At 44.0% G+C, this 12,596-nt stretch overlaps 1 protein-coding gene across 2 annotated transcripts in view; it reads left to right on the top strand.

Annotated features, from left to right (window-relative positions):
• The window catches only part of C5 (complement C5), a 171,513-nt gene that overhangs the window by 142,967 nt on the left and 15,950 nt on the right, over positions 1–12,596 (top strand). For both annotated transcript variants that reach the window (XM_077479159.1, XM_077479158.1), the window contains exons 30-33: positions 955–1,107; positions 1,967–2,029; positions 5,761–5,839; positions 9,657–9,720. In XM_077479159.1, coding sequence (XP_077335285.1) covers positions 955–1,107; positions 1,967–2,029; positions 5,761–5,839; positions 9,657–9,720 — 359 coding nt within the window. The remainder of the gene's footprint in view (positions 1–954; positions 1,108–1,966; positions 2,030–5,760; positions 5,840–9,656; positions 9,721–12,596) is intronic.

Below are 12,596 nucleotides of genomic sequence, written 5' to 3'. Positions count from 1 at the left end.
CCTGGGGGCTGGTCAGGAGGACCAGGACCATGAAGTCAGTACATCATTCTGGACCGGAACCCCGATGTCCGCATCTTAAATACCCTCTCCCAGAAAGCACAGCGAGAGCGCCACTCCCACTGGGCGGGCTCCGAGGGAGAGAAACTTAAGCACCTAACCAGACCATAGTTCCATGCTTGCCAGAAGAGACAGTGCCCCCTGTGGCCAGGCTGAACATCTCACAGTCCAGTGAGACTGATGCTGAAGTCTAAATTTAGACAATTGTACCCAAACCAAACTGCAGTTCAGAAATAACTTTAACTTTGAAAAATGCATAGCGCGTGCTCTTCAGGAGCTGCCGCTACACTAGTATAGATCATGCATAGTAGTCCATTATGCTTTACCTTTGCAGGGAATCAAAGAGGAAGTAAAACCATCAGGGTTTACTTCCTCTTTAAGTGGTTAACTCTCTATTCTCTTCCATTTAATTATTATTTCCTGTTTTTTTCTTTTTGGTTCATGTCTATTTTATAAAAAAGAAACAAATAAAACTTTTTGTTTGTTTGTTTTGTTTTTTTAGTGAATATTTTTACACATATATATTAACATATATTTACACATTTCATATTGAAAAAGTGCAAAATTTAATAAAAAAGTAAATTAATTTCATTTGTAAATAACTTTTCAATGCTTTGTACCATTGCTGACAGCTGAAGTGAAAACAAACCAGTTGCGGTAGATATCGGTAATCGGTATCATCGAGTACTAAATAAAAAGTATCGGTGCTCGTAAAAAAAAAATGGTATTGGTGCATCCCTAATTTTTATAATGGGGATAGGGATGCCATCACCTGATGTTATCACTTGACATATTCAGGGCAGTGTAAGGAGAGAAGAATGATCACGTAGTCACATGATAACTAATAAGGGCTTCTCACACAACATGAATAATCTATGTTATCCGTTTCTTTTCCAGGACACTATCATGGCCCTGGAAGCGCTGACAGAGGTTGCCATCTTGGAAAAGAAGCTCAACTTAAACATGGATGTGACAGTCTCCTACAGAAGATCTGGGCTATTCAAGAACTACCAGTTGACTAATAAGAATCCATTCACAAAACCTGTTGAGGTAAAAACTGAATGGGTCCTCCAAGGCAGTGGTCAAGCTTCATCCTCCTGCAGGAAAGTCAAGTGACAACACAGCATCAAGTTTAATTAAAAAGGGGTTATGAGAAGGAAGGCAAATCTAATGGTCATAATGGTTCAGCAGCTTTATCTTCCCATAGGATCAAGGCCGTCTTTAATATTGATTGGACCCTGGGCAAAAATCCCCCCCCCCCCCCCCATGCAGTTTCACTCTCCACCTGCTCTGAGACATACAATAAATAGCAACTAGACTAAAATTCAGTTTACAACATCAGATCAGGCAGCTATTGCAATTGGTTAACAGAGGTTACAGTGTATCATTACCGCTCACAGACTGGTCGCCAAAGGTACAGCACACATTACAGCTCACTGATTAGTTGCTAGAGGTTACAGCACATGATTTCTGCTTGTTGATTGGTTGCTAGAGATTACTGTGGATATGACCTCAGGGGGGCATTATATACATATGAATGCAGCCGGCCGCCGCTATTTACATATGAATGCCACCGCTGTTTACATATGAATTCTGGTAATTTACATGTAAATCATCTGTACACCACAATAGGGCAGAGCTGGGCAGCATTAGTAGCAGCACTTCACACTGAGATATCAGGACACAGCACAGGACAAAAACTTCAAGGGACAAGGGAATTTAAACCAGGATATTTGCCAAGTGTGAGGCAGCTGTTTGGGCCCCACAACAATGACAGGGCCCAGGGACGCTGCCCCTTTTGCCCTGCCTTAAAAACGGCCCTGCATAGGATAATTGTGTGAGTTTTTTTGTTCCTCTCTAATAGTGGATCATGTCATCTCTAATACGGATGTTCTTATCTTCCCCACAGGTCCCCATTTTAGAAGATCTGCTCATCAGTACGAGGAGCGCCTATGGTATTGTTACAGGAAACGTATGTACATAATGTACAAGCAAGGGCAGACAGCGCTGCATTCTTAGCTGTTTGATTGTTTACATGCAGTTTGTTCTGCGTCATGCTTATTATTTAAAGGAAAGCAAAACATCTGTGTGATTAGGCTGCGGTGAAAGCAGCCTCTGACTCACGCCCTATAATAGTTCTGGAGTAACAATGGTTATCCTGTCCACTGAGTCACTGCACTGTGATAAGTATACAGCATGAGGCAGAGGCTGCTTCTATGGGAGCCTAATCACACAGGTGTGCTGCTTTGCGATAGAATCCATGTAAAATTGAGTCAAAGTGGTTCTAAAGTCAACACATTTTTTACAGGGGTCAAATCCTAGGGAAAAAAGTGTGGGAACTACCACCCAAGATCCACTCACCCACCAAAATATATATATATATATATATATATATATATGATACCCTCATATGCACGAACACTTCCAAAGTGGTATTTTTCATCCAATTTTCGTATTGTCTGTATGAAGCTTAACTGTTAGTACATAAAAAAAAATCCTCAACAAACATAAATACGGTAATTCTCTGAATAATCAGCATTCATTCAATTGTGCTTCCATGCAAATGTGAACATCATGTTCTGATCTTTATTGGGGAATGTTATTTTGTATATAGAGTGTTTATGTGGTGAGTACACTTTTCATTGAACAGAGTTTGGATATGTGTGATGTGTTCCTGCTTAGGAGATGTATGTTAGCTTGGGGGGGCTACAAACTCTGCAGGGGCTCCAACACACACTCGCTGCTATTCCAACCCTTCACATATTTCCACATAAACTTCCCTCCTGGCATTAAACTTTGCCAGGTATTGTGCTCAGCTTACCACCCCAAACTGATGTTCCTCCCTCAGCTCACCTCTCTCCCTGCATGTCCTGTGAGCAGAATAGCTGTGCTCCTCCTCTGGGTTCTCTCATCATATGGCACTGAAGATAGAGGAGGGGGGGATTCAGCGGGACACACAGAGCAAGTATGCAGGAGACTGGGGGGGGATGAGGAGACAGAAAATCAAGAGGGACGGCGGGGAGGAGCGTATCACAAGAGGTCTGACTAAATACAATCTCTTAGCAGCAGGTACCTGATCTACCCATCAGCCAGCTGTGATTGACAGGTAGATCAAAGCAGAAGCTGTCATGGGGCCCCCTACTGGCAATGCCCGAATGGTCAGGTGTGCGGCACTTACTATTGCGAGCTGTGTCGGCGGTTGCTGGTGTAGCACCTGTCGCACATATCGCATACTTCAAAGTTTTGCAGGACACGGCTGCTAACGGGAACTGAGTTCCTGTTGTGGAAAAAGTACAGGAACTCCGTTCCCATGCGTTCCCACAGGACTTGAGCCCTGATTTTTTTACCTTAATACATTCCCTGCATTAAGGTAAAAAAAAAAAAAAAAAAGTCCCCACTAACTGTACTACCTCCCCATCCCTAAACACAACCTGACTACTCTCACCATTCCAGCACTGTCCTGTCCACTGCACAGCTCCTCTCACTTCATGGTCTTAAAGGAGACCCCGAGAGCAATCAGAGCTATAGATTCCTGCTGCTGTCATTCATACGCCTAAGATTCTCGAGAGAAAGCATCAAATATTGGAGCGCTGGCATAATCTACCATCTGTTACAAGGACCAAACAGTCTTCATTTAAAGGAATGTTCCACCCAGACAATGGAATTTCATTGCTGGTGAAGGTTGAGGAGCTGGTGGGTTGGTCAGCCCACTAGCCTCCACCACTAACTAAAATATCAGCATCTGGTTAGATCACTGCATTGCATACACCTCCCAGAAAATCAGCTTATTGTAGTCACCACTCCATCCCACCTTGTAGCTTGCACATTCCTTCAGGAGCAGACAGAGCCATCGCCTCTTCTTGGATGGTGCAAAACCCTAAACTTAATTTTAAACAGCAGTTTTTAAACTAAAAGCCAGCATCCACCCAAAATGGAAGTACAGTATAATGCCGCGTACACACGTATCCGACGGACTTAGACTGGCGGACTTCCCGCCCGACTGTCCGTCGGACTTTCCGAAAAGACTACTTGCCCACACACGGCACTTTTTCAGCGGACTAATACAGCGTACTAAGTCCGCCGTACTATCCGCTGTACTTTTGAAATGAACGGACTCGCCCACACACGCGGAGGAAAGTCCGCTCATTTCGAGCGCGTCTCCAGGTAGGCGGGGCCCGCGAAGGAGACGCCGCTGGCCCTGCCACCTGGTATGGACTTAAAGGGGAACCCCAACGTCAAAAAAAATCGGCGTGGGGGTCCCCCCTAAGTCCACAACAGACCCTTGTCCGAGCACGCTACCCGGCCGGCCAGGAAAGGAGGGGCGAGCGAGCGCCCCCCCCTCCTGAGCCGTACCAGGCTGCGTGCCCTCAACATGGGGGTGCCTTGGGGAAGGGGGGGCCGTGCGCCCCCCCCACCCCAAAGCACCTTGTCCCCATGTTGATGAGGACAAGGGCCTCTTCCCGACAACCCTGGCCGTTGGTTGTCGGGGTCTGCGGGCGGGGGGCTTATCGGAATCCGGGAGCCCCCTTTAATAAGGGGGCCCCCGGATAACCGGCCCCCCACCCTATGTGAATGAGTATGGGGTACAATGTACCCCTACCCATTCACCTGTAAAATAAAGTACAAAAAAAACACAACACACAAGATAAAATAGTTTATTGCACAGCTCCGGGGGTCTTCCGTCTTCGGGGGTCTTCTCGCTGGACTCCTCCGCTATCTTCTTCTAGCTCTTTTGCTAGCGGAGGAGCCCGGCATTCTTCTTCGTCGCCGTGGCCTCTTCTTCCGACTTTGGGGGTCTTGTCCCCCTCTTCGGTTCTTCTGCCTGCCCGGTCTTCTGTCGCCGCCGCCTTCCATTCTTCTTCTTCTCCTGGAGATGTTGACTCGAAGCTCTCTCCGGCCGCAATGCCAGGGACTCGCTTCGCAGTGACTTATATAGGGACAAGGGGCGGGGTCATCGGTTGATGTCACATGGGTTGATGTCACATGGTGACCACGCCCCCTTACGATGTCACAGTCCCGGAGGATGCTGGGACTGTCCCATGTGACATCAACCCATGTGACATCAACCCATGTGACATCAACCGATAACCCCGCCCCTTGTTCCTCATCAACATGGGGACAAGGTGCTTTGGGGTGGGGTGTCGCGCGGCCCCCCCTTCCCCAAGGCACCCCCATGTTGAGGGCACGCGGCCTGGTACGGCTCAGGAGGGGGGGGCGCTCGCTCGCCCCTCCTTTCCTGGCCAGCCAGGTAGCGTGCTCGGACAAGGGTCTGTTGTGGACCAGCGGCGTCTCCTTCGCGGGCCCCGCCTACCTGGAGACCCGCTCGAAATTAGCGGACTTTTCTCCGGGCGGGAAAAGTCCGTTCATTTCAAAAGTACGGCGGACTGGCATACCCACGGCCGGATTGTCTGCCGAAATGCGAGTCCGGCGGGAAGATTGGAGTGCAAAACTACTTTCTAAGTCCGCCGTACTTTCGGGTCAAAAAAGTATGCCGGAGGCTACACACGGGGGGATTGTCCGGCGGACTTCAGTTTGCCGGACTTTTCCACCCGCTTGTTTGATTGTGTGTACGCGGCATTAGTCTGTATAAATAGCTGTCTATGTGTGCTAGGCTATGCGTCTTATGTATGTACTGTATGAAATAACAATTATATTTTGAGTGTGGCCGTGTCACTAATTACAGCCAATATTTGCATCTTGCAGGTAAAAACTGTCTATAACATCATCAGCCCCCCGCAGGAAAACTGCCGGTTTGACTTGAAGATTCAGAAGAAACTCCCAAGTATGTTTTATGTGAAATGTTCATCCTGCATACATTCAGAGCTGCTCCAGATACTAACACAGTACCTTTAATGGAGTCTACTGTTATTTTGGAAGATATAACAGGAGACTACATAAAAGATATTGGCGGTGGCACCGTTATTATATTTGGGGGGGGGGGAATTACCTCCTAGCCCAAATTATGCATATTTCTAATTGTGTGGAATTATCCACTCAACAGACTTGTCTAATAATTTATTTCTAATCAATATATATAAAAAGAAAACCGCGCTATAAAAAATTATTATTAGGAAAGCAGCAACTTAAAGTGGTATACAACACTATCAACGCATAGAAAAAAATGAAGCTGCGCTAAAAACAGTGATAAAACTAAATGAAAACAGTGATATTGCAACCACTTACAATCTATAGAAATATATAGTAGAAGTTCCCAATATCCACATTGATGGCACACAAAAATTATGTATAAAGAAAACACAAAGTGTACAAAACAAAGTCCAAATAAAGTTCATAAATAAACATATGAAGAAAAAAATGCAAAATAAATAAAAAATCCAATCCGTGAAGAGTGAAACCACAAAGAAGACACCCAGTGCCAAATCCTCAATGCTTCACCACGCTGTGTATCCACCACCTATATGAATTAGGCTTACCGGATTCTCAATTAGAAACGGTTTATCACCTCACCACATAGGAAGTGGGGTAGGATGTATTTCCCCTGGTCTGTAATCCTCAGACGTCCATCCACTCTTAAGGTAAGGTTTGCACTGACCAGATCTCCCTCTATGCAGCCCTTGATGGATGTTCCATACATCCTGTCCATTCCTGCTGCTGAGCGCCATCAAGGGCTGCGTAGAGGAAGATCTGGTCAGTGCAAACCTTACCTTACGCCCCTTGTACACACGTTCGGACATTCTGACAACCAAAATCCATTGGATTTTGTCCGACGGATTTTGTCCGACGGTTTGTACGAAACTGTTGCATACACACGGTCAGACAAAGTTGTCGGAAAATCCGATTGTACATAACGTGATGACGTTATTTTGTTAGGACGGGACTACGTTCAGGCTAGTAGCCAATAGCTTTGGTCTAGGAATTTGATCTGAGCATGCGTGGCACTTTCGATTAAGTGGTTTTAGTGTTGCGCAAATGGGGGAATATTTGCGCAACACTAAAACCACTTAATCGATATTGCTCAGGGAGTAGGTGAAGCTCCCCTCAGTGTTTGCAGCATCCCTCTATTCCCCTTGTCAAGGTGGTTGGCGCAGAGGTACTTTATACACTAATTGTATGCGTGGCACTTTGTCCGTCGGAGTAGGCTACACGTGATTGGAGTATGTCCGATCGGAGCATTTTGTCGGAAAATTTTACGGACAAGTTGGAAAACTTGGTCCGTCGGATACTCCGACGGAAACAGTCCGATGGAGACCACAGACAGTCGGAATATCCAACAAAACGGTCCGATTGGACACATTCCGTCGGAATCTCTGACCGTGTGTACAAGGGCTAAGAGTGGATGGACGTCTGAGGATTACAGACCGGGGGAAATACATCCTACCCCACTTCCTATGTGGTGAGGTGATACGCCGTTTCTGATTGGGAATCCGGTAAGCCTAATTCATATAGGTGGTGGATACACAGCGTGGTGAAGCATTGAGGATTCGGCACTGTGTGTCTTCTTTGTGGTTTCACTCTTCACGGATTGGATTTTTTATTTATTTTGCTTTTTTTTTTTTAATATGTTTATTTTTTAACTTTATTTGAACTTTGTTTTGTACACTTTGTGTTTTCTTTATACATAATTTTTGTGTGCCATCAATGTGGATATTGGGAACTTCTACTATATATTTCTATAGATTGTAAGTGGTTGCAATATTACTGTTTTCATTTAGTTTTATCACTGTTTTTAGCGCAGCTTCATTTTTTTCTATTTCTAATCAATAACTGCTTGTTTTGGTTCTTTAGATTAAATTTCTCTTTGCTGCCAGGTATGGATTGAGTCGGTCTTTGGCTGGGTACACATGGGCCATGTATAGAGCTTCCTGTCCGACAGAAGCCGGTCTCACTATGGCCTTCTGTCAAACGAGCACACAGAAAAGCTAGCATCAGCCGTGAGCGCTGATCAGTGTGTTCTGGCCGGGGCAGAACACAATAGTTCAGCGGTGGGAGATCGCTGCACTAACATACTTAAAGTTGTCAGTACAGCGATCTGTTCGTTTTCTTTCATTCATCCTACTCGGTTGAATGAAAAAAAGTTAAAGTGTGTACCCAGCTAAAGTGGTTTTAAAAAACAAAACAAACATGCCTATACTTACCTGCTCTGTGTAATTGTTTTGCACAGAGCAGGTCTGATCCCCTTTATCTGGGGTCTGCCGCTGGCGCTCCAGGCCCCTCCTCTTCATTGGGTGCCCCAACAGAAATTTGCTTTCCATGGGGGCATCCGTGCAGGTTCGCTCCTGAGTCCCGCTGCTGTGTCCATTGACACAGACAGCGGGACTCGGCCCTGCCCCCCCCCCCCTCACTCCCGTGTCACAACTTTTAATTGGCAGCAGCAGGAGCCAATGTCTCCTGCTGCTATCAATCTGTCCAATGAGGAGAGCGACAGTGGCTGGAGCTGCTGCACTCGTGCACATTGCTGGATCGGATCGGGCTCAGGTAAGAAAAAGGGGTGGTCTGGGGGGAGCTGCAGCACAGAACGTTTTTCACCTTAATGCATAGAATGCATTAGGGGAAAAACCTTAAGGCTTTACAACCACTTTAAGCGTATGCCTGCCATTTAGAAGAAGCTATATATTTTTATCAATGAATACAGGGCTTCAAAGGGCACCAATCAAAGGAAGCCTTGTATTCATTGATAAAAAATGAAGGGCTTCTCTGAAATAGCGGGAACATGTTAAGACCAACTAAAAGTAGCCACCTAAATCATTTCTCTAATCACAGTCCTGGGTGTCCAGCATGTCACAATTGCTCAGTCTTTACTGCATGCACTAATGTTTCCCTTTTCTACTTTCTACACCATATTGAATGAAAAAAAGTTAAAGTGTGTACCCAGCTAAAGTGGTTGTAAATGTTTGTTTAAAAAAACAAAACAAACATGCCTATACTTACCTGCTCTGTGTAATTGTTTTGCACAGAGCAGGTCTGATCCCCTTTATCTGGGGTCTGCCGCTGGCGCGCCAGGCCCCTCCTCTTCATTGGGTGCCCCAACAGAAATTTGCTTTCCATGGGGGCATCCGTGCAGGTTCGCTCCTGAGTCCCGCTGCTGTGTCCATTGACACAGGCAGCGGGACTCGGCCCTGCCCCCCCCCCCCTCACTCCCGTGTCACAACTTTTAATTGGCAGCAGCAGGAGCCAATGTCTCCTGCTGCTATCAATCTGTCCAATGAGGAGAGCGACAGTGGCTGGAGCTGCTGCACTCGTGCACATTGCTGGATCGGATCGGGCTCAGGTAAGAAAAAGGGGTGGTCTGGGGGGAGCTGCAGCACAGAACGTTTTTCACCTTAATGCATAGAATGCATTAGGGGAAAAACCTTAAGGCTTTACAACCACTTTAAGCGTATGCCTGCCATTTAGAAGAAGCTATATATTTTTATCAATGAATACAGCGCTTCAAAGGGCACCAATCAAAGGAAGCCTTGTATTCATTGATCAAAAATGAAGGGCTTCTCTGAAATAGTGGGAACATGTTAAGACCAACTAAAAGTAGCCACCTAAATCATTTCTCTAATCACAGTCCTGGGTGTCCAGCATGTCACAATTGCTCAGTCTTTACTGCATGCACTAATGTTTCCCTTTTCTACTTTCTACACCATATTTAGCAGAGGACCAGTCGATATTCAGCGATGATACCTCACAGGCACTGCTCCTGGAAGCCTGTGCAAAGTAAGCTTTTATAACTAGTAACACATTCAAATATTACAAGAAAGCAGAAAAATATTTGGGACTTTTAAGGTGCGATTACATCTCAAGGACACTGGATACAGTGAAAATCCAACATTTATTTTAAACATCATTAAAAAAAATGTTATTATAGTATATATCAACAAATAAATGAAAAATCCATTAAAAAGTAATCTCATATAGTTCCTGTTTAGCATGGTTGGCAGAATCCCGACATGTTTCGCCAAGTTGGGCTTCCTTTAGGGGATGTGCCATTCCCCTAGTGCTCAATATACTAATACTACCCAAGCCAGGGCTATGTGGGTGTATGTATGCAACTCAGCAGCACACGGTAAGCCCCTGGAGGCTATGTAAGCTACCTGCCATGGTGTGACTACAATGATTTGACTTGTAGGACATAAGTATACTACCATACAGTCGTTAACTAACTGCCTACAGCTGCACTGCCTTAAGTTAGAATCTTTGATCTCCAAGCTACAGGGGATCTGCCATCTGGTCCTTGTGTGTTTTCTGTGATCCCACTGAACTCCAATATTAGGCTGGATGATATCAACCTTGTTTTAAGGTTTTCTTGAAGTAGTATATTGAACACTAGGGGAATGGCATGATGAACAGCAGACAGACACATCCCCTGAGGAAGCCCAACTAGGCGAAACATGTCAGGATTCTGCCAACCATGTCAAATAGGAACTATATTAGATGGCTTTTTAATGTTTTTTTTTTTTGTTTATTTGTTGATATATACTATATTAACATTTTTAAATGATGTTTAAAATAAATGGCAGACTTTTACTGTATCCACTGTCCTTGTAATGTAATCGCACCTTAAAATTCCCAAATATTTTACTGTTTTCTTGTTACAACATATGGGATATGATGTATGAAGTGATTGGCGATTCACTCATACTTACTTCTCGATTAAAATATTACAGTACAATAATTTCTGTGGTGCTGTAGAACCTAGCTGTTCTCAGCTGACTTTTTTTAATGAATAATGATGTTGATAATATAAACATTCTGGCTTTTTATGCACTGTAAACTTTAGTTAATTGGTAGTAATCGTAAGGAATTTATAGATTGTTCCCTTAAATGCTGTCTTTATTTGTGACAAAAGTTACCAACTACTCACATGTCTTCAACAATGGTGCTCTTAATCATAAATAAATCTATACAATAATAAAGTAAATGGTAAATATATAATGACTGGTGAATGAATGCATGATGGATAATTGAGAGATGGATGGACAGATAGGTAGATAAATGGATAATTGATTGATTGATGAAAGGATAATGGAAGGATGAATAGGGGGATTAAATAAATGATGGATTGATGATAAACTTTGTAAGGGTGGATGGTGAATGGATGATGAATGATTAGGTGAATGGATAGGTGATGGATGATGGAAGGTGGATTGATGAATGGAATTATAATAGATACTAAAAGTTGCATGAATAGGTGATGGATGACTGAAGGAGGATGAATGAATAATTGATTGATGGTTTCATGTTGACTGAATAGATAGATAATAGTTAGACCAGCCTTTCTCAACCTTTTTAACACAGAGGAACCTTTCAAATAGTTCTCCGGTCTCGGGGGAACCCCCTGCTAAAAATGAGAAATCTACAACTCATGATACAATAGTGTGATGGTCAGTGGGATGAATGGGCCTTACACTTGTGGTCATTGGGAAGAATTACCTCCTTACAGAGAGCTAAAAAGATCAATGGTGTCAGTGGGAACTTATCTGAGAGTCAGAAATTGCCCAATGCTGAAGGAACCCCTAGCAACCTCTGGAGGAACCCTAGTTGAGAATCACTGAGTTAGACGATGGATGGATGGATGGAAGAATGGATTTGCAGATGATGGTCGGATGGATAATAAATGGATAGATCCAGTTTTGGTTAAATGGATAGTGGATAGATTAACCCCCCTGACGGTATTCCCGAGTCTGGCTCGGGGTGGAATTTTTATGCCAAAAGCGGTAACCCCGAGCCAGACTCGGGACCGCATCGCTGGATCCAGGAGGACGTTTACTTACCTTCTCCCTCGGATCCAGCGTTGTCCCCGCGCTGTACGAGCGAGCCGTGTCTCGCTCGATCTATCACGGAGCCAAGCTCCGTTCCATGCGAGCGTTGCCACGCACGGGGACGGAGATCCGCGCCAAATTCAAAAAGTGAAACACACACATTACATACAGTATAATGTAATCTTACAGATTCCATTGCTGTATGTAAATATTTCATATCCCCTTTGTCCCTAGTGCTCTGCCCAGTGTCCTGCATGCAGTTTTATATAATAAAAACTGTTCTTTATGCCTGGAAACTGGAGATTGTCCATAGCGACCAAAACTGTCGCTTTACATCAAAAATGGTTATAGACCAGCTAGAAAACAACGATAATAAATTGTAATCACTCGCAGAATTGAGCGATAGCGATTTGTGGGGAGATCCGTCATCAAATACTGAAAAGTAATGACAGCGACAATTCTGCACCTGAGCAAATTTCAGTGTTTTTGATTTGATTACATTATTGAATAATTTTTATTATTGTTATATTATTATTTGGTACAATAATTTATAATTATTTATTATAATTTATGATTTCATTTTTCAAACTTTATTATACCCGGGATGTCTGCTAGACTCTGGTTTGGACAGATTTAAGTGAGTTATTGCTAAGAATTACAGGACTACAATATAAAACGCCAAATTTTCATGCAAAATAATGGTACCGCTTTTAGCACCTAAAATCCAAAATAATCGTACCGCCAGGGAGGTTAATGAATTGATAATGGTTAGATGATGGAGGATGATTGGTGGATGGATAGATTTTTGTTGGATGAATGGATGGGTTATGG

Source organism: Lithobates pipiens, unplaced genomic scaffold (genome assembly GCF_037356315.1).
Source record: "Lithobates pipiens isolate NorthernLeopardFrog02 unplaced genomic scaffold, aLitPip1_a1.2 Scaffold_14, whole genome shotgun sequence".
Classification (NCBI taxonomy): domain Eukaryota; kingdom Metazoa; phylum Chordata; class Amphibia; order Anura; family Ranidae; genus Lithobates; species Lithobates pipiens.
This window is presented reverse-complemented; position numbering and strand designations above follow the sequence as displayed.